The sequence below is a fragment of the Thunnus maccoyii genome, chromosome 13 (assembly GCF_910596095.1).
Source record: "Thunnus maccoyii chromosome 13, fThuMac1.1, whole genome shotgun sequence".
Lineage (NCBI taxonomy): Eukaryota > Metazoa > Chordata > Actinopteri > Scombriformes > Scombridae > Thunnus > Thunnus maccoyii.
The window spans coordinates 4,961,099-4,984,646 of NC_056545.1; the positions used below are offsets into that span (position 1 = coordinate 4,961,099).

The following is a 23,548-nucleotide window of genomic DNA, read 5'->3' on the forward strand; positions in this document are numbered from 1 at the left end:
AAAAACGAAAGCCAACAGCAGCTATTCTCTCCCTCTACTGAGAGCTTTTCTGTGATGTTCTGTGAGTGTGCACATGTGTGAAATCTTGCCTCCCGTCTTCCATCACTAGTACCATTTCAAAAACTCCCCGAGACGCTTTCTGCCGGTTGCTATGGACGATTTCCAAACTGCATGGCTTGAAAAGACAAAACTCTTTGCCTGTGCTGCACATCTCTCCAGTCGTAGCTTAACAGCCGGTGCTTTTGATAGTGTTACCCTTCCTCCGTTGATCCTCCCATGTACACAACTTCCCAGTCTAGTGGAGTGCAAAGATTCACCCTGACATAATCAAGTGCTTTATGGGACCAAAGATGAGCCAGGCCCTTCGCTCTCTTAGTCCCTTTCGTACCGGCCTGGCCTGGCCCCAAGCCTAGCTACAAACCACCACCCCCTGTGCCACATCATCTCTTAACGGCAACACCACTGCCTGATGCTTCCTCTGACTTGAGCCTCTTGGCCCAGGCCAAAGGCTCATGCCACGTGACCCTGGGAGACAGCAGCTGTGCTTCTGCTGTTGGCACAGGAAAGGCATGTGTGTGTCTGTGTGTGTCTGTGTGTCTGTGTGTGTGAGAGAGAGAGAGAGAGTGTGTGTGTGTCCTGCTAGTTCCAGTGCTGCTTTGAATGGGAGTATCTGGGAGCGCTTGTATGAATGTATATCTGTTAATCTGCGTCGTACCTGAAAGAAAACAATTTGTGAGGAAAGGTGTGAACCGAACAGAGAAGAAACACACACCTTGCACTTTATTTAGTTTTAATGGGGGGGCGGCAAAGACCCTCAAAGGTGACAGGAAGAGGAGGGAGAGCAGAGGAAACGCCCTGCCAAACAACCTGTGCCATCGCCTCGGGTCCTGGCTTTGCCTCCACAGCAGGAAAGCAACATGGAAACATGGGATGAACTGTTCAGTGCTTTCAGGGGGATTTTAGAGGCTTTTCCATATTGAACCAACACTGGTACAATGTAATCTATCTCTGATGGCATTTCTCGCGAAGATCATGTGGCCATCCGATTTGACCTTCTAGCACCTAGCGGGGCTTTTTGTGACAGAAGCTCAGACAGAAAAATCACAACCTGTTCTTGTTTATTCAAAAGTGCAATATAATTGCAGAGACTTTTCATTCCAAGTTAAATTAACTTTTGGGTATGTCTTAGTCTTTTTTGTCTGTGTTTTAATAAGAATTAAAACTGTAATTTAAAGTCATTATCAAGAGATTTCCTTTGAATGTAAAACAAACAGTTAGACAGTCAAACTATTACTCTTCCTGGTTTTTCAGCGCCTTTTGCCATTACTTGAACTGTCACACATGGCATTTAATTGATCACACACTTTGTGTACAGCATCTTTATAAATGTATCTTGCATGGGTTATTTTCCAATATGTCCATGCCTTGTATTGTACTGTTCAATTGTTACTATATATATTTATTCTTTCTATCTCAAAGTCTTGGAAACACTAGTTTTGAGCAATCAGCATGTCGACAGTAACGCACCTCACGTCAGTTTGATCATATCAACAGTTTTGAAACAGTCTTGTAATACAGTGATGCATTCATAACGCCTCTAGCATCAGTGAACATTGTTAACAGCAGTTGTTGACTACTATTTAGGTGCTAATTATCTTCTCTGTGCTCTTTTATGTTGTATTCAGTCGTACAAAGGTACAGAAAATGAAGGTTTGGTAATGTGACAAGACTGAATTTGTAAAATGTTCGCTTGCAGACAGCTAGTGTTAGAAACTGTGGTGCCAACAGTCTGAAGCGAGAGATGAGATGTGGGAACATGTGCCTGGATAGCTGCTGGTACACATTTATAGACCAGATGAGAATAGAAAGAAGCACTTCTTCCTCCCTCGTTAAGTACAGTTGAAGTGTCTTAGTGCAAGGCGCTGAACTCCTAAGTGTTCCAGACATAACATAACATAATGATCAGCTATTGTACAGGGCAGCTTCCAGGTGTGACTGCACATGTTTGTGTAACTCTGCCTCTCTAAAACCTCTAATAATCCCTCCACAGGTCAATACTGTGAATATGTTCAAACTCAGCTTTTAATGGCTAACTGAGGGTTGAATAATGGGGTTTATGGTGAGAGGTAATTGGTGCCAAATTGGTAGCTCGCTCCATGGATATGGTCAAACAGACCAGGGAGTAATACTAGCCTCTCACGCATTACCATTACATACGAGTTACGGGGCTAAATGTCTGATTTTCTGCTGATAAATACCTGCCAATCTCTGAAAACCTCATAATCATGACGATAAATTAATTTATACTGTATAGCACCTTTCAAAAACAAAGAATGAAAAGTAAATCCAATACATAAAAGAAGATCAAATAATCAATAACAATATTAAACACCATCAGAAGTTCGCTTAACAAAATTTACCGCTGTTCTGAAGGTATTTCTAGAAACCTTAGTCTCCTCAACCATCAGGATGATGCATGTAAAGATGATTTTTTTTATCAGTTTCTCCAGTTGCGACTCTGTTTCCAAATCCAAACAAGCCGTACGTGTCATATTTCTTTGCTTAATTTGTACCTGAACCAAACCGTAAGAACTTTACTATCACATATTTTTGTGTATAGTTGATGTTGCTTCTTATTATCTTATATTTTCAAACAAAATAACAAAACAAAAAGAGCGAGGAGATTGTCATTTCCATCTTCCTGGATTAGAAAATATAGTTGCGACTTTAATCATGCAGTGAACAGAATATTTTTTCATCCAGATGATTTGAAGAGTCTTTGAGGATTCAGGAAATACCTTCAGAGCAGCGGTAAGTGTTTTTAAAAATTGCCAGATATTTATTTCAGTGGATCTCTGAATGGATGCTTAACTCTGTGACTTGAATGTAACGGTAAATCATGAATTTAGGATTTCCTTGCACTGCTCCACTCTTCTCTGTAACCCAGATTTAATTATAACAAATAGATAAACCACATCGGGCCTTATTTTGCCCATATAGACTCCTCTCTCGTAGCCCCAATCATCAGCCCATTTAGATTATGTCAACACTCATGTGGGATCTGAGGATGATTGCTAACATGTAGCATCCATCCATTAGCGACCCACATGGGTAGACGCATTTGAACCTCCATTTGGATGCTAAAATTGCGGTTCATAAAAATTACATGAGTACATAAATTTGTTAAAAACAAAATTCACCAAACCATGTTGGGTTAATACCGACATGTTACATCACAATTTACAGGATATTCTGTATGTATACATGCATAAATGCTGATTTGACTGTCAATAAAGCAGTTAATAACGACACTAACAACAAAATATGTCTTTCAGCTAATAACTGCTCTGTGGTACCTTCACGAATGCCAGTTCAAACCTAATGTCTAATTTCAATCTGTGTTTAAAGTAATATTTCCGTCATTGTAATAGCTGTGAAACAATGTTCAACAATCATTAATGGCACTGTTTCTTCTTAGCCATGTAAATTAGTGTGAGTTTTATTTTAATACAGAGATCATAGTAACACAGACACATATGATGAAGCCAGATGTGTCATGGCACAGTGTTAATGAGCCGTTTATCAAGCATTAATTACTGAAATAAATACATTTATATTCAATACAGCTGGGAGATAATTTGACTTTTAGCTGTTTGTAGCAATTATTGTAGAAAGTCACTATTATTTTGATAGTGGTGTAAAGTTTAACAGAATAGTTCCATATTTTGGGAAGTTCTCTTACTTTCTAAGAGTTATATAAGAATATTGATACCACTTTCATGTCAGAGCGTTAGATAGGCGGTTATCTTAGCTTAGCATAAAGACTGGAAACAGGGAGAAACAGCTAGCCTGGCTTCGTCCAAAGGTAACGATATCAACCTACCGGCACCTCTGAAGCTCACTGATTAACATATTATATCTTGTTTTGTTTAATCAAAATAAAAAACAACAACAACAGAAGTCTAAAAGCAGCAGTTTTAGGTTTTACAGTGGGTTATGTACAGACTATTTGTTGGCCAAGCTCTAGGTAGCCACTAGAGGTAGTGGTAGGCAGATTTAGTTATCTTCAGACAAAGCTAGGCTAGTTGTTTCCCCTGTTTCCAGTCTTTACACTAAGCTAAGCTGAAAACAGGACTTGAAGCTCTGCGGTGTGAAATTCTTGTTTTTACTCTTTTGGTAACATTTTTGTGAATGAAACTCGCTCACAAACGGAGTGGAACATGTCGCCTTATATTTACATTTTAGGGGCGTTTATTATGCTAATGTTTAAATGTCATGAATGTGCACCTCCTCACGAACAGGTCACATCGTCACAGGCTGGAACAAGAGATTTACGACAAGCTTAGACAGTTAAGAGAGTTTGTTGAATCCGACTTGAAACACTCTTACGAGTAAACCTCAGAGAAAATAGTTTTAGGATAAAAATATAAAAATGTTCTTGCATGATGCCCAATAACTCAGTTCTGCTGCATCGATTTTGGCTACTGAGTACTCTTTTAACAAATAGACATGAGAGTGGTATCAGTCTTCTTATCTGACTCTTGGCAAGAAAGTAAAAATTGTGCATTTACCCGAATGTAGATCTATTACTCTAAATATGAATTTCATGTCAATTATAAATAAATATAGACATTTATATACAAGTAAAACTGACTTTAGAGACACAAGCTGGTCTGGCAACAATAGATTCTCTGCTCAAGCATCCAAGAGTGAATTAGTACTCATGAATGTGCCATGTTGTTGTTATTTGTTGAATTTTCTTCGACTGATGCCGGTACCATTTTCTACATTAAGGTTTCACATCAGGTTTTCAGCAGCGTGTGTTATTTCTGAACTCCTTATTTCTGTATTTGTACAGATTTGGCACAGAAATATGACAGCTAACACAGCTAACCTGACATCTTTGATATATGTATCAGAGTATTTGGGTTTCAGAGTCACTGTGTCACTCACAATCCTAAATAGTATTAAGAGTAAGGAGCCAAAATAACAGTGTGTCACTCAAATCCTTCTCAAATTCGATAAATGTGAAACCTCATCCAGGCGTTCTTCATGTGCTACAGCAGTGCCAAAAAGACAGGTGGTCTATTGTGTAGGGATGCTATGTAATTGTAGTTTTTTGTACCTTTTTTTTTGTTTTTTTTCGTTCTCCTCTACATGTCCTCTTTTGTGTCGGTCTTTGTAATCTCACTGCGTTGCCGTGGTTACTCATTGTAATTGTCGCACATTGTGATTCTTTGCCAAAAGTGTTAAGGCTTTCACTGTTAACCTCCACACACACACACACACATACACACACACATTTATATATATATATATATATATATATATATATATATATATATATATGTATGTACACACACACACACACAAACACTCCAGCGACTAGACTGACCAAGGTTGGTTGGAGTGTCAGGACCTTGATGATTAGCATATTGATTTTCTGTATATATTTTCTGCACGGTGATGCCAAAGCAGGTTTTAAGACTACGAAACCATTCGAATGAAGCTGAAATTACTTTTATGTACGAATCCAAAAATACCAGTGCATGTAGCAACCACCCGCTTCAAATCTGCCGGCACCACATTACGAAATCACAGGATTATATATTTTTGGTTCTCGCGAGTGTTGTTGAACATAATCCGCTGTTGCTACTTTGATAAACATACTGTGTGAAGTACAAGGCTTATGTTGCACACTTGCATGCATTAAAACAGTATCCGGTTTTATAATATTGTGTATTCAGTAACTTGCAGTATACAGTATGTATATAAAAGTAGCAGCAATTTCGATTTATCAGTTATTATGGGATCCATGTATTGATGGATGTTATAGAGTATATTCTGTACATTTATTTAAAGGGGGAAAATGTTGTTGCTCACTACCTCTAGTGGTCAGCAAGAGAGGAAATAAGGGAATTACAGACAAAACTGAAAATATGAAGGATCCGGAGAGCTGAAAAGTACTTTTTTTGTGAGTGTTTAAGAGGCTTTTTTCCGTCTGACATGGTCGCAGTTGAGCTTCGCTTGCCTGCTGATCTTATGGCCTTGTCAACTCGCATACTGCTGCATGTGTCTAAATTACAAGATATTGGTGATGGAAGTGCAGAGAGACAGCACCAGGTTCTATGTTTATCTGAACGACAGCATTATGTGGACTGTATTGAATTTGACTCAGTTGTACCAGGTCACCGGATACCTTCTGCTTTCTTGTCACTGACATTTTTATCCGAGATCGAGTCTTGTCCACTCAAGGAATGAGCCTGTGATTCTTCTTGTATTTTTTCTGCTGATATTTATTAACTGGAGACTGGAAATACCTACTGCATGGTGACACTTCTAGAAGATGCTACAGTCTTTATAACAAGTATCTTTTATCTGTATTTTATAACCTTGTTAATTTTATATATCCACTTTACCTTGCGTTCCAAACTGGTATGTTTACTGATAGCTAGGTATCAGTGCGCTTTGCTGTATGTTCTGTACTGTGTGCTTGTCTGTGTGTTCTTTTCAGCTTGAGCTTTCCTTTTTCTTTTTCAATGCGTGTTTGTTGATTTTTGGTTCTCGGTTACACTGTGGTTATTTTATAGCTACAATCTGAAATTATTATTTTTTCTTTTGTATTTAATGTCAACTTGTGGCATGACTTTGAAATAAAACAGGAAAACTTATACTGGGTTTGTCATCATTGTATAGTAATGAGCATGAAGACTGAGTGGACAATAACAATAACATAAAGGAAAATGTGTCTTATATATAATAAATCCATGCCTGAAGTCTTACTGTAAATAAAGTAAATATATTTGCCTCCTTTGGACACACTGCTAAAATTTCTTCATAAATTTTGAAACAAGGATTGTTGATTTTAGACAAAAACAACTTCACATTTTCAGCCAGCAACCATCACTTTTTCTGGCTGAAATGACAACTGTCATTGCCAGATTTTATCACTTGTAGCTAGGTAACGCTAGCTTCATAAATTGGCTGAAAACGCAGTCTCTGACTTTTTTAATGTTTCCAGCTGACTTGTTTTTAAAATATTGATCCTGTACAAGGGTTTTGAATAAGGACATGATGATTATATACATGATATCCTGCTAAAAGACGGGGGCTAAAGCTAACAGTTTCTGATCCAAAAGACTTGGAAAAGTCATGTTCTTGTGGTAGCATTATTTAGTATTATAAGGAAAAATGTAACTTCATTCATTTTTTGGCTGCTTAGCTTACATACTTGTTTGTATTTTCTAACAGTATGTTTCACTTTAAATTTTAAGAGAAAAGACTTTTAGGATGAGGACTAACAGATGTGTTTAGCAAAAGCAACGCTACCTTGGGTATTGCAAACATTTGCTTATTTACACAGGGAACACGGAGCAACATTAGCCTTAATTTGGAATCGTCCTTGTGTCTACATGATGAATTTAATTCCAATATTTACTCACCTTTTGGCTCTGTTTTGGTCCCCACCAACTTTTAGAAAAATGGCTTTTTATCTGCTAAATGTTCCAATTTTCCAACTTTATCTGTCTGCTGTTTGGTGCTGGGCAGGTAGTGCGCAGTTATCAGTGTTTTTGTTGCTGCTGAGAAATGACACTGATGAGATTGGTGCGAGTGAACCAAAACAGTAAAGTTGTGAGCTATAAAATCAAAACAATGAGCCAAAAGATGCTAAAATGCTCCGTAGAGCTGAGAGGAACTGCAGAGTTGGACGTTAAAGGAAAGTATTAGATTAATATAGTATTATAGATTCACTCAAATTGAAAAAAAAACAAAAACATTTTCTCTCAGTTTTATTTACCCTAACACAGTGGAGATTAATTGAATTTTGTTTGTGGTGCTCACAGCATTGGTAGTTCCTAGTGCTCAAGATAATCATGGGAAGAAACTGTCAACAGTTTTCAGAATAGTTTTTACATATATTGTCAACGTAAGAAACATTCCTGATGAAAACTGGCGACAGTGTGTTCTGTAGATTATCCAAAGTAATAGTAACACTGCATCTGGAAAGATCTGTTGCTGATGAAAATTTTAATATAATTTTTAAATGCTTTGACCATCACAAACAAAATTCTGTTCACTTCAGTTGTGTTGGGGAGGAGACAGAAACACTTATCTAACAATCTGGACACATAACACTAAAAATTATCTGCAAGGAAATCTGTTTGATTAGTTTTTTTTCATTTTTGTGTGCTGACCCATTAACATAACTTAGCTTGTGGTAACAAAACAACAACTTGGAAATCATGACCTGGGTCACTTCGCTTTCCACCTCCCAGCTGGTCTCTGTATCTGCCACCAACAGGCTCCACCTCCCAGCTAATCAGGATCAGCAGCAGCCATGAATGAGACGCAGCGAGAGAGTCTGGAGAGCCCCTTCACTGACCCAGACGTCAAACTGTAACTCGGCTGCCGTGAACGCTGAACCACGTACAGGAGGCTGGGACCACAAAAGAAGGGAAAAGAGGTGAAGGAAAGGGGGACAGACAAACAAATACAGGAGCAGAGACGCAGATAAATTCCTCTTCATCCAACTTCTTCTCCACTGCTGTACCATCTTGTCAACCATCCTGTCAACACCTTACACCTTCCCAGATAAAGCAGGACCAGAAACCAAACGAGAAAAGTACAGGAGAAAGGAAAAGGGACCTTATGAAGTGTGTTGAGAGGTAAGTGGGGCAGGTGTACATGGGTCAAGACTGAGGGCTTAGCGTGCAGCCAGGCCACAGTGCTGCTGCTCTGCTGTAGCTTTAGGCCAAAGCCTCTTACTGCCCTCTGCTCACCCCCAAGCTCTTCATCACTGTGCCAGCACTTAAAGGAGCCATTATGTACCCTTCAAGTAAATACAGTTGGCTGTAGTGTGTGTGTGTGTGTGTGTGTGTGTTTGTTGCATAAAGTCTAAATAGTTTCTTTACTTCCAATTTAGATTCCATTAGAGATTATCTTTTGCCAGATAAGACAACAGTTTTGCGGAAGCAGATATAAATATACAGAGAAGAAAGAGAGTAACACTTTACTGGACGAACTAGAAAAGTGAATAGTTCACCATAAAAGCAGAGAAGTGGGGACAGTGAAAAATATCAGGTATGTGACTGCGTAGCAACCAACAATATTTATGTCAGAACAAGACTAAATCAAGATAGTTTGACAACAAAATATTTTAACTTAATGTCCACTTACTAGATTTTTACAGTGCTTTCAATGTTTGTGACAATGAGAGTAACTTGAGCTGCAACGATTAGTCAACTGACAGAAAAATTGCAACTGTTTTAATAACTGATTGATCGTTTAAGTCATTTTTCAAGCAAAAAATGACATTTTCTAGTTCCAGAGTCTGGGTTTTGAGGATTTGGGGCTTTTCTTTGATCAGTGTGTTAGTCAACAGACCTTTTATGATTGTTGGTTAGCCAAAACAAGCTATTTCAAGATGTGACCTTGGGCTTTAGGTAATTGTTAAATTATAAACATTTTTGTAGACCAAATAGTAATGAAAATGATTGTTAGTTGCAGCCCAAAAGTGGACCTTAAGTTAAGTCTTTTTTTTTTCCTGGTAAAACTACTGTTTCCAAGATCATGAATGAGCATTTATGTCTAAAATGTAGACGGCTGAATGTGGGACAAACTAACTCATACAATCAATATGTGTGCTAAAATGTCTTAAAGTGACACAACCAAACATTGGTGATTATACTGAAAAACTTGTCTCACCACACTTCCTTGTTTAGTTTGGGCCTTACTGTATTGCAGCTGAGCTCAAATATGTGAATTAGCATGTTCATTACAACTACCTGCAGTGTTTTGATCAACCACTTCAATCAAATAACAGCTGTTTTTCTCCTCACATTAAACCCCAGTCAGGTCAGGTTGCTGGAGCTTTGTTAAAGGAACAGTTCGGCATTTTGGGAAATACACTTATTCCCTTTTTTGCAGAGAGTTTGATAAGAAGATAACCTTGCTTTTAATTTGTTAAACATAGACTTGTAGCTAACATTATGGGAGTGTATGGTTTACTGTGTGTAACTTGTGTATTATATGTCCTGTTTGTATTTTGTTTAGTGCTGCTCTGTTCACTCTACATATGTTTTAATTGTGACCTGCCAACGGACTGCGAATGAAAATTAGACTAGAAATACAAAAACAGTCTGGCTCTGTCCAAAGGTAACAAAATCCACCTCCCTTCTTCCGCTCTACTTGTAAAACCACAAACTATTTTTGTAAAGATTTTACAAACGATATTAGTGAGCTTTAGAGCTTTTTACCTTTGGATAGAACAGGCTAGTGTATGAGCTTGTTTTCCCAAATGTCAAATTATTCATTTAATCTCTTGAACTTATACAAACTCATGCTCTGCACCCAAAACTTTTCACACTTATAAAGTTTTATTTTAAATTCTACTGGAGATCCTTCAGATTCCAAAGATTCCTGAATTGGGAGGAAATGTGTATAAAATTATGCACAAAACATTTAGATTATTTCAATGTGATGAAATGGTACAGCCATGGAAAACAGGGAGTCTTGGGTTTGAATATTAATCATAAATACAGTTTACAGATACAGAATATTCCACCCATTAAGGTTCACTATTTTCAAGTGTAATCATTCCTCCTGCTCATACTGACTATTAAAAGATCCCTTCCTGATGCACTTTCAATGTAAGTGATGGGGGACAAAATGCACAGTCCTCATTTCAAACAAAAATGTGTTTATCTGAAGCCAATATGATGCTTCAGATGTTCACATCAGTCAAATCTAGTGGATATTTTCTTAGTCTTTTGAGTGCAAATGTACATCTTTTTGTTCAACATTGAAACACAAACTGTTAATATTAACAGTCAATTCAAGATACTTTATATTGCCAAAACTAAATTGTGTTATTTTTTTGCAGAGACTGAACCTCAGTACTCATGGAGGACATGGAGGCAAGGCTCTTAAACTTGCTTGGTCAACGATGAATGTTTCAAGCCCCTCTGTGCCTGCGCCTCTGAATCCCTGCCATGTGAGTCAGAGCTGTTAAACATACACATACTTGTTAAAAGAGCATTATGGGCCACACACACAGATTAGCAGCAAAGGCTTTAGCAAGATTGCTGTTGGCTAGTGCATGAAAATCTCTGACCAGGTTGACTTGGACTTTGATGACAGAGAGTTGAGGTTTGAACTTTGAGGTCTGGTTAAACATCTCCTGGATGTTCTGGGTTGTTTTCTGACTTATTCTGAGTTGTCTTAGTGTGAAGGCTATTAGTCAGATATATCCATTTTTTTGATATATTATCAATTCAAAATCAATTTTGACTGTGTTGTGAATTTAGCACTTGAAAAGAGCCCAAGAAAGGATGAAGGGATGTGAAAAGAATAAAAAAACAAAGCAATACCTGTGACGCTGCTCTCTACTCATGCTAAACTAAAAACTCGCTTAGCATCTTAGATGCAGATAATTATAGCAAACGTTATTTAGAGTCTTGGCAAATAATAATATGGCAAACAAAGAACAATAAAGCCATCCAGTATGAGCTGATTATGGAACTGAGAAACTAACAGTGCAACTAATAAAGCACGTAACACCTGGCAAGTCGCACTTTGCTAATATTACATCAAGGTTACTCAACCTTCTCTGGCCTATAACCCTGTGCTAGCCGTATTAGCAGTGTGGCTCTGGGGAGGCAATGTTAGTCAGTTGGTCCACTACTTTGGTCCAGACTGAAACATCTTGTCAACTATTGAACGGATGGCCATGAAATTTGGTACGAATATTCATGGTCCCCAGAGGATGAAACCCAGTGACTTTGGTGATCCCTTGGCTTTTCCTTCAGTGCAACCATGACGTGAAAGTTTTCAACTATCCAGTGAAATATCTCAACATCTTTGAAATGGATTGGCACCAAATTTGGATCAAACATTCATGGTTCTTGAGTGAAATGTCTCGACGAAGATTAGAATGAAATTTTGTTCAGATAAGAACAGTTTGTTAAGAAGTTAAGATAAGAATATAATTTTTGCTTTTAATTTACACTTTTAACATACACTTGAAGCTGTGTGTGTAATGTATAGACCTGCAATGATTATTAGATCGACGGAAAATTAATCTGCAACTATTTTGATAATCGATTCATCATGTCAGTTATTTTTCAAGCAAAAATGCCAAACATTTGATGGTTCCAGCTTACCAAATGTGAGGATTTGCTGTCTTTCCTATTTACTGTTTGACAGTGAATTGAATATCTTAACATTTAAGGCTCTTAGTCAGACAAAAAAAGCAAATTGAAGAAATTACTGTGGCCTCTGAGAAACTTTGAATTGTATTATGTGTCCTGTTTGAATTTTGTGCAGTACTGCTTATATGTTTTAATTGTGACCTGCCAAGGGACTGCAGATGAAAATTAGTACAACATTGTACATCGTATGGTAACATTTATATTTAATATTGTACATGGTCCCTTACAAATAAAGTAAAATAAATAAAATAAAGATTGATACCACTCTCATATCTGTCCATTAAATACAAGCCTGCAGCCCAGAGACTGTTAGCCTAGCATAAAGACTCGAAATGCAAAATTTGATTTGTCCAATACTTTGTTTTTTGACCAAATACCTGAAAAATGAATGCCATTCCAATCAGCCTCAGCAATACTGTTTAGCTAATGTTAGCATGCTAACATGCTAAACTAAGATGGTGAATATGGTATGGCATGTTAAGCATTAGCATGCTCATTGTGAGGATGTTAGCATGCTATCATTGGCATTTAGCACAAACCACCCCTCGGAACACCTCACAAAGCTGCTAGCAAGGCTGTAGACTCTTTGTCTTGTTGGGGCCCAATAAGGGTGTGTGCAGAACCACTTGAGATCTGCACAGGCCTAAAACTGAGACATGAATCTCGACTGTAACTGTGTCTTAGAGACTTGAACCGAATGACCCTGACTGGTGCTGTCATTTATTTTAATTTCATATATTTCTGACCGTTAGCTCACTTTACAATTTGAATACGAAGGGCTGGGGATCAAACCGGCAACCTGCTATTAGTGGACTACAGCTACTCTGTCTCTGTTTTTCTCTTCCCACTGGGCACTGCATATCTGCTTGCAACGACTGGCACAGTCAGAAAGAGAAAGAGCGAAACGTCCTCATAAAATTTACATTAGATAAAAAAACAAACTTGAACTTGACCCAAGCATGAAGCTTAATACTTTATCAACACGTTGCCAAGTTGTCATGTGTATTTCAATATGGCATACTTCTGCTTTCTGTCTTCAAGTGCTCGAAGTTCAGGCTTGTGTGTGTGTGGATGCTAATGGTTTGCATCTACAGTAGATTTGAGTTTGTAATTTGTGAATTTGGGGTTGTTGATATGGGGTAGGCCATACTGTAAGGTTAGTACAGGTCTTAAGGTCTGTGTTCGGGACAGTTGCCAGATTGGCACCCTGTGGTTCTGGATAAGAGGCTCTGTCTTGGCATAAGCCGAGCCTATTGTGACTACAGTCACTGCATATGGATGAAGTTGGCTGGAAATTAATTTCATGCTGTATATCTGCACTGCTGCTCGCCAAAGGTTTGCTTCCCTTGTTGGAGGTGAATCTGTGATTTTTTTTTTCCATATAAAATGTGTCTTGAATACAGATTCCTTTGATTTGTAGTGAGGCGCTGCACATACAACTAAATGTTAATCTACTTATTGGAACACTAATGGATCATTGCACTTAGCACCTCCCCCTGTGACATGGGTTAATTTCATCACTCATACAGTCTGGGGTTTTTTTTAGCCTCACAAGCCATTTACGTTGCCAACTTGTATGTATGTAGTTTCCTTTCACCTTTCATAATTAAGTCCTGTTTTAATCAGTCATTTAGATGGATCTGGACTGCAGCACAACTGAGTCAGAGCTTATTTTTCAATGATCAACAGTGGCAGTTATTTTCATTATTGATTTTCATTATCGAGTAAACTGTTGATTAGTTGTTGTCTATAAAATGTCAGAAAATAATGAAAAATGTTGATCACTGTCTCCCATAGTGCAAAGTGACGTCCTCAAATGTCTTGTTTTGTCCCAATCAACAGTCCACAACCCAAAGATATTCAGTTTACTGTCATAAAAGACTAAAGAAACCAGAAAATATTCACAGTTGAAAAGCTGGAACCAGAGAATTTTGATTTTTTTTTTCTTAAAAAAGTCTCCAAATGATTAATAGATTATCAAAATAGTTGCCAATTAATTAAATAGTTTACAACTTATCAATTAATCGACTAATTGTTGCAGATCTAATTGAAAGGAAATTAATTGGCAACTATATTAACAATCAATTATTCATTTAAGTCATTTTTTTCAAGCAAAAACAGAGAACATTCAATGTTCCCAGGTTCTCACATATGAAAATGTGTTGCTTTTCCTGGTCTCACATTATAGTAAATTGAATATTTAGGGGTTTTGGACCGATTGTTTGTCAGACAAAACAAGACATCTGTTCTAGGACACTGTTTCTGTTTTGGTTTTTCATGTTTTATTGACCTAATGATTAATCGATTAAAAAAACATGCAACAGATTAGTTGATAATGAACATAATAGTTAACTGCAGCCCTAATGGTGACCATGTGAATATTCAAAATTCTCCTTAAACCTGAAAACAGGCCGTCATACTGTACACAGTACCACATCAACGTCACTGTAAATGAGGGAAACAAAAGAAAGACGGCTCAGTGGGGGAGAAAATGATTCAGCAGTCATACTAAACTATGCCTCATACTTAAGCGATGGGATTAGCCCCAGGAATCTACGTAAGCCCTCAGCAGCCCCCACCAGACCCTTTAACCTCCCAACCCCCCTTTCCTTCACTGGTCTCCCATGTCGGGCTGAACCACATAGATGACTGTCTCTACTCTAAACCTGCTGTGACTGATATTACTCATTCACATCATTAGTGGATGATTGTGTGTGCTTGCATTTCCTGTGTACGCTATGTTAAATTATAGTAAGTATCTTGTCTAATTAATATGTTCACAGAGGTGAAACTATTAGTTGATTAATAAGTTGGTCAATTGAGAGAAAATCAATTAATAGTTTGAGTCATTTTCTAAACAAAAAGTACAAAAACATTATTGTTTCCAGCTCCTACAGTGTGAGGATTTGTTGATTTTTTTTCTGTTTTATATCATTATAAACTGAATATCTTTGGTTTTTGGACCAGTGGTTGGACAAACTAAGATATTTTAAGACATCTTGGATTCTGGGGAAAAGTTTTTCAGTATTTTCTTATGTTTTATAGACCCAAGATTAATGAATTAATCAACAAAAAGGAATCAACATATTATTTGATAATGATGATAATCATTAGTTGCTGCCCTATTCTGTGTGTTTATATGAACAATTGATCAAATGACTGTTAAATGCAGAAGGGGTGGCTTGTAGTAAAGATCTCAAAGAGAATTCGCATTTTTACCCTCTTTTAGTGCATTGTTTCCTTCACTTCAGTTCATCAAACTCATTTCCAGACGTAGTTTTCAGCAAACAAGCTCTGATAAACCAACTGTAGATAACCAGCCCAGCACCAAACAGCAGACAGACAAAGTTACCGACAATCTTTTGAACGTAATGGAACATTTAGCAGCTAAAGAGTCAGATATTGTACTTGGGAGTTGGTGGAGACCAAAAGAGAGCTAAAAGAAGTATTAATTTTGGATGTGCATTCATCAGATGGCCAGAAAATGCTAATGTTTATCTGTGTCTGCTAATATTTTTTTTCTCAGTTTATGTATAATTCATTCTAAAGAAGTAGTTTTTTCTTTCAGCTACATGATGTCTGTAACTTGTCTCCTTTGCAGAGCCCACACATGGTGACTTCTGATGTCCTGGAATCAACCCAAGGCTGAACCATGGTCATTCTGCAGCAGGTAGGTCATGTTGACTCCATCAGCTCAGTAGCTGCTTTCATCTGTTATTTTTCCCCATCTCAGTGTTTAAAATTTTTGTAACTGACCGTTTTCTAAGCTTCTCTCTCCTTAGTTACTGTTGCTACACCTTTCAAGTTCTACCACCCAAACTTCACAGTCATTTTTGAAACAATGGGTATTTGATTTCAAACAGACGTAAACGAACAAAAAACAAAAGTCAAGTCAAGTCAGTTTTATTTATATAGCACCAAATCACAACAGACTACTGCAGTGCCTGTTCAAAACGTGCCTGTTCAGAACAGGCCAATTGTTTGGCCTCCAGCCGCTACTTCAGCTCATAGAAAAATTAATACAGTCCTTGTGAGGTGTGAATGAGTATATAGACCAACAACATGAAAGAAACTAACATTTCATTATATCTATACCTATGATATAAATAATAAGTACTCTAATAGTAAATACATGTTCTTTTCTCATTTCAAGTAGCCAAAAATAAGGGCTGCATTTAAAAATAAGATAATGTGCATCCTAAAATAAAGTGGATCGATCATATTGGGCTCCTACATCATTCCTATTTTCTGTGCCTTCAGTTCGGATTTGAGTTGATGTGTTTGCTCCAAAGATTTGTGCTTTGTCTGTAGTAGCGCTTCACAATCGCCACAGTCTCGGAGCATATGAGACAAACTGGTTTTGAACTGCCCATGAAAGTATTTGCTCCGTTTTACACGCTTAACTACGGTCATTGTGCACTAGGCTCTGAGCGCTTCCAAAACACGGGTGACCTACGCTCAACAATGTACCTGAATGCTTCCTGTGTGGACACTCACCACTGATCTGTTCTGTTTTCATCATCTACTTTCCTCTCTTCAGAGCACTGAAGTTTTCAAAAAGGAAAGTTTTAAGCCTACACTTAAACGTAGAGAGGGTGTCTGCCTCCCAGACCCAAATTGGCAGATGGTTCCATAGGAGAGGAGCCTGATAGCTGAAGGCTCTGTCTCCTGTTCTACTTTTGGAGACTCTAGGAACCACAAGTAAGCCTGCATTCTTGGAGTGCAGTGTTCCAGTGGGGTAATAGGTTGTGACATCCCTATCTGCCTTTTGCTTAAGAGGTTGCTTACGTTTCCTGGCTCAGGAGCCAGTGGGTGAGCTTGGAGAGGACACCAGGGAACTACCTGCACCTGGGTAGTTTAGGCCTCCATCCTATTTAGGTGTCTTTGTTGCTAACCCCTCTCTTCTCCTCCTTCCAGGCCTCCACCAGTCAGATGGGTTAGAGTTTTGCTTTGTTTTGTTTTGTTTGCATGCATCACATACTTCACTCATCCACACAGTGCATTCATTACTGACTTAGCTGATTAACATTACATTTTATCTTAAGTCGACAATAAATGTAATTTTAGAGGTTTTATCATGTGTGATTCCCTTTTTTGTCACTGACCCTGAGCCAGTCCATGACAAATGGGGCCTCATCTGGGATTTGAACCCGGGACCTCTTGTATAAAGCCTCTGAAATGACATGCATGATGCATGCAAACAAAACAAAAGTCTAACCCATCTGGCTGATGGAGGCCTGGGAGGAAGAGAAGAAAGGTTGACAAAGAAGACACCTACATAGGCTGGAAGCCTAAACTACCCAGGTGCAGGTAGTTCCCTGATGTCCTCTCCAATCCCGCCCACTGGCTCCTGAGCCAGGAAGCCAAAGCAGCCTCTTAAGCAAAAGGCAGAGAGGGATGTCACAAGGGTACTATGAGCTCTTTAAGATATGATGGTGCCAGACAGTTAAGGGCTTTATAGGTAAGGAGAGAGATTTTAAATTATAGTCTGGATTTTACAGGGAGCCGATGCAGAGAAGCTAATATGGGAGAAATATGATCTCTTTTTCCAGTTTTTGTTAGTAGATGTGCAGCAGCATTCTGGATCAGCTGAAGAGTCTTTAGAGACTTGTTGGGGCAGCCTGATAAGGAATTGCAGTAATCCAGCCTAGAAGTAACAAGACATGTGCCTGATTTTTGCAATGTGACGTGGGTGAAAAAAGGAAGTCCTTGAAATTTATTTTATGTGGGAGTTAAAGGACATATCCTCATCAAAGATAACTCCCAGATTCTTTATGGTGGTGCTGGAGGCCAGGGTAATACCATTCGGAGTAGCTACATATTAGGGCCAGGCTAGGAAATTGGGGCAAGGGCTTGGGCAGGTAGCTGGAACCCTGGGACTGAGACCTGGACATAAAGCTGGGCCAAGCAGGGCAGGGGAAATGCTGAGGGGAGCCAGGCAGAGTGGTATCCAGTGAGCAGGGAGTTGTGCAGAGCCAATGAAAGAGACAGACAAGGCAGGAGGTCTGGAAAGAGGGGCTGGAGTCAGGTGGAAGTTAATGCTTGCATTTAAGCAGGGCTAATCATGATGATCGGCAGCTGGTTGCCTGACTCCCACACACCTGTCTTCACTCCTGTAATTAGAACAAACACACACAAGGAGAAAAATTGCAAAAAAATTGCAGGTCATTTATGTCCTAAGGCATGCTTGGAGTTTAGTTAACTGATTGGATTCATCTGGCTTCATTGATAAATATAATTGGGTATCATCTGCATAACAATGACAATTTATGTAATATTTCCTGATAATATTACCTAAAGGAAGCATATATAAGGTGAATAGTATTGGTCCAAGCAAGGAACCTTTTGGAAGTCCGTGTCTAACTTTTGTGTGCATGGAGGATTCATCGTTAACGTGTACAAACTGAAATCAATCTGATAAATAGGACTTAAACCAGCTTAGTGCTGTTCCTTTAATACCAATTAAATGTTCCAATCTCTGTAATAGGATGTGAATGTCATTGATGTCAAATGCAGCACTAAGATCTAACAAGACAAGTGCAGAGAGAAGTCCTTTTGTCTGATGCAATTACATAGGGGGTCATTTGTAACTTTCACCAGTGCTGTCTCTGTGTTATGATGCGCTCTAAATCCTGACTGAAAATCTTATTGTTATGTAGAAAAGTCACACAACTGATTGCATCTGCTTTCTCTGCTATCTGCTATCTTGGAGAGACATGGAAGGTTAGATATTGGTCTATAGTTGGCTAAAACACTCAAGAGCAGGCTTTTTAAGAAGAAATTTAAAAAAACTCTGAGAATTCAGGTAAAGATTCAGACTACAGGCCGGGAGGATGGTACACTATAACAAATAGAATTGGCTGTAATGTTTTCCAGGTTTGGTGTGAAAGACTAAGAACAAGGCTTTAGTGGATTGATTTAGGCTGACATATTCTTCATGACACAGCCAGGTTTCAGCAAGGCAAAATAAATCAATATGATGATCTGATATTAGATTGTTTATTAATACAGCTTTAGAAGACAGAAATCTACTGTTTAAGTGTCCACATTTAATTCTCCTATTTTGTTGTACTATAGCAGTGGTGGTGTTCATTTTTATGAGGTTTTTATGCATAACTCCTCTGTTTACAAAGAAAAGCAGTTTCTCATTTCTAGCTAAAAACCGTGAAATTTGTTGGCTTAAATGACAATTGTGGTTAGCATATTTTATCAGTTGTAGTAAGCTAGGGTAAGTTATTGCTAACACTAAAACTCATTGAGTTGATTAAAAACACTGTCTCCAGCTGACTTTTTAATGTTTCCAGCTGATTCAGTTTAAAAGCAAAATCCTTACATGCATTTTAAATATGCACATGATGGTTATATACATAATATAATGCTAAAACACTGAGGCTAAAGCTACATGTCCGAGGCAAAAACTCTGCATCCTCACCAGCTTATAAACAGTAGAAGACATGAAATTAAAGAAGCAGTATTGTTCATGTATTACAGGGTAGAACTAGTTACTCCTAGTTTTAGAGTACAGTATTATAAATACAAATTTGATTAAATGGTATTTCGTCTTACACAACCCTTACCAACTATTTAAAAACATACTTGGACAAGCAAAGGAGAGGTTAGATTTATGCATTAATGTTTGTATTTTCAACAGTATGTTTCACTTTTACAATAGAAAAGAATTTTGGCATGTGGTGTAACCACTGAGTTTGGCAAACTTAACACCATCGACTGAAGTTTGGCTAGAGCTGCTGGAGAGTAAACAAATCCAGACAGAGCCACTATTGTTAGCCTTAAATCTGATATAGTAGCATCTTGGTTCCCAGTCAGTGGATGTTCCAGTCCTGAAGATATTTAGCCTGGCATGCTAATGATTGACGCTTACTTTAATAGCAGATAAGCACACAGTTTAATCCAATTCTTACACTTATGCTCCTGTTTCGTAAAGGTGATAAAAAAGACATGAATCCCCAAACTCTCAATATATATGAAAAGTGTTGCTGTTATACAGCCTCATGTACTTTTGACAATTGACAGGCCCAGTAACAGTTGCTAAGCTATGATTGGACAGTCACTGCTAGGGGCAGTAGTCTAGCGACGGTCAACTGTCCATTTTCTTTATTGTTTTATAGACCCTTATAGAAGTGCCCCGACTCCATAATTTTGTCTTTTTACTTACTGTCTGCACCAGAAGTGGGGATATGTCATGTTGTGTAAATTGACATCTGCTGCTTGTGATCACCTTGTGCCTACATTTTAGCAAATGTCTGACCGGTTTTATAATATAGTGTTCGGTGTGCAGGATTGACAGAGCTGGTAGAACAATAGACTGTTCAGTTCCTGTCACACACAGTTTTAGTCTAGTTTTACAGTAAACAATTAAGCACATAAGGTAGTCTGAGCCTCTCAGCAACTACATAGCAGCATTTTGGGGTTTTAGGGCCTGACTCAAGGGTATTTGAGTATTAGTAGCTGTTGAAGGAGGCAGAAGGTTGCTCTTTGTTCCTCTGCTGGATTCACTTCAGCATTCTTCCGTTAGGCTGCCAACCTCACTGCATTACACTTTTGGTGACACTGGTCGCATAAAATTGGCTTAAAAACCAGATAAGCAGAAGGCAATTATAATATCAGTGAAAGATAAGATGGAACTTGATAAATTAATAGGATTGTTGCAACAGCAAAATCAGAAAAAAACGATAGTTAAAACTTCAAGGTATCAAGAATACAGCAAAGGAGTGTTAAAGGGAACATATCATGCTTTTTGTGATTTTCTGTCATTTATATACTGTTATAATGTTAGATGTTTTTGATAAACATGGTCAAAGTTCCACAACATGAGGTGAACGTATGTAAAAATGCCCCCTCAGAGTCAAAAGCCAGGGCTTCAGCCTGCTCTGAACGCTTCATTTGCAGTCACCTCTAATTCCTCATAGACCTGACGTCAGATCGTTCGTGCATGCCCACAAATCAAAGTTTGTTCCTAAGGTTGTTCATGTTGTCCCTTTTTGAATATTTCAGATCTGATTCGGGCTCGAACATGTACTGATATATTTGAGAAGTTTCTATTTCGAGTAAAGAATGAGAAAAAGAATTGAATTCTTCTACGACTGCTTGTTTACGTAGCCTCCAGAGCCGGGAAAAGTCCTCCGGGGGCGGCTTCCAGAAGATATCCAACTCGAATATAGTGTGCTCACTGGATGCTGCCTTAAAGAGACAGGAGCTAAAACATAACTACTACTGTTACCCTACTATTCTTATGCAAATATCCCCAAAATACAGTCCGACATTTTGGTACGTTTGGAAACATTTAAGGCCTTGAATTTGTCTTATTGGACCAGCCACTGAGTTTGAGGTTGAAATGAAGTTTAAATGCTACAAATTAGGCATTAAATGAAAATTTAAACATATGCAGGTAGATGTAGACACCATATATGGGGAAAGTAAATGTGCACATCGTGTTTCTCACCCTCTATTCACCAGTAGAGCTCCCAAGTCCCAGCACACTAAATATAGCAGAAGCCAGCATGTCTCAGTCAGCTGTGGTTACCCCATATCAGCCCATCAATAGTTTCTCCTCAATAACTAGATCCCGGCGCCTCACTCCCCTGCAGGGTACGGCTCAGACACACTCTGCTGTCTCAATCTCAGCTCAGAGCCTCAGCTATGAATCTCATTTAATAGGAGACATCTGGATGTTGTTAAATGGAAGCAAAAATAGCATCCTTAAGGTCACGGTCTAGACTGTCGGGATGAGCACTCGACTTTATGCTGCGGTGTTTTCTGTTATGAAGAGATTTGCCAGCAGCCCTCTTTATGCTGAGCATCTAAACAAACCGGGGACTGTCAAGAGCTGTGGGTATTTTTAGATGGTGGCCTATAGTCGAATCAAGGGGCTGATTTATGTGTTGCTCTTTCAAGTGCCATTACTGAACACAGACAGTGAAAGCAGAACTAATCAAGATCAACAGATGAAGGTTGTCTGCATGAAAGCTGAAGTTATTCAGACTCAAAACACTTGTCTGAAGTTGGTTTTGATAGGCTTCGAGAGGAAAAAATAACATAAATAAATATTCACCAGGAAAACTAACAAACAACAGCACACAGATTCAAGTCATAAACATAAATCAGGGACATGCAGAAACATGAAAACGAACCGCGTCTGTCCGACCTCAACAGTCTGGATGTGAAAGTGTTGTGTGACGTAACTCATTAAACCCAGTGGGAACTTGCTAGTGTATGATTCAAATCATCAAACTGTGATCAGAAGAAAAAAAAATGCATCATTTAATAAAAAACTGGAAACACATGATACTGTTAAAGTTGAATTTATAGAAATAGATGTTATGGAAGTAAATGTGACGCCAAGTTAGCAAGACATCAGCAGCCACACAAAATATAATCAAAACATGATGATTAATGGAGAAGTTAAATTAATTATTTAATCATGGAGCAGAGGTTTGGGGACTACATTTCATTTAAAAGTCGTGTAGGTTATAACTTTTATTTTAATGGTATTTGATGTCTTTATCTTCAACATATAACCGGTTCCTGAACGGATTTCTTGACCAAAGTGCTTCAAGTGAAACTGTGTTATACGTGGGTTTTCAAGTCTGATGTCACCACAGTAATGGCAGCTTGTCTAGTGTCTTTTATCCACCTCGTATGATTAAAGATACACTATTTATCTTCATCGTACCAGTAAAGTAATTTCATCTGTACAGAAGCTAGATATAAGATATAATGAGTTCAGTAAATGTGAAATTAAGTTGTTTTGACCATGTTGTCTCAATGCAATACATCATACAAGATAATTCACAAGAACTACCAACAACAAATTGTTTCTTTTTTAGGTGTAAATTTCTTGATGACCAACATTTTGTTTTTACATGTATTTATATAAGTCATCAAAGGGACATAATCTATGACTTCTAGCTGCTTCCATATCAACTAATTATCATGTGATGATCATGTGTTTGGTCATGCGTGTATGTATCTGTCTGCAGCTAATCTCACATACTACTGGACCCATCAGCCTAATATATTTGTGCAGATTTATGACTGTATGCTCAAAGACCTCTCGTGGTGTCAGTGATTCACAATTGTTGAAAAACCTATTTTCTAACCCGTTTTATACCGCCATTGACTGCTGACTCCTCACTCCTCTTAACCAGTCAGTAGGGGCTGCAAGTGATCAACAACTGCAGCAAAAGGCATTTCCGGCAATCAGCAAGGCTAAAAACCAATCTGTTGTAGGCTACATTTTGGCCTTTGTCATGGCTCAAAAACTGACATCAATAAAAAGTTTGGTCTCGTCTTGAATCGGAGCATCTGCAGTTTAATTC

The 23,548-nt window shown here is 38.2% G+C and overlaps 1 protein-coding gene across 1 annotated transcript in view; it reads left to right on the plus strand.

The window, feature by feature from the left end:
• Nucleotides 1-8,318: 8,318 nt before the first annotated feature.
• LOC121910695 (unconventional myosin-VIIa-like) overlaps nucleotides 8,319-23,548 on the plus strand; it is a 56,476-nt gene continuing 41,246 nt past the window's right edge. Inside the window, exons 1-4 of the mRNA XM_042431984.1 lie at nucleotides 8,319-8,464; nucleotides 8,593-8,666; nucleotides 10,883-10,993; nucleotides 15,811-15,879. Coding sequence (XP_042287918.1) covers nucleotides 15,862-15,879 — 18 coding nt within the window. The 5' untranslated portion in view covers nucleotides 8,319-8,464; nucleotides 8,593-8,666; nucleotides 10,883-10,993; nucleotides 15,811-15,861. The remainder of the gene's footprint in view (nucleotides 8,465-8,592; nucleotides 8,667-10,882; nucleotides 10,994-15,810; nucleotides 15,880-23,548) is intronic.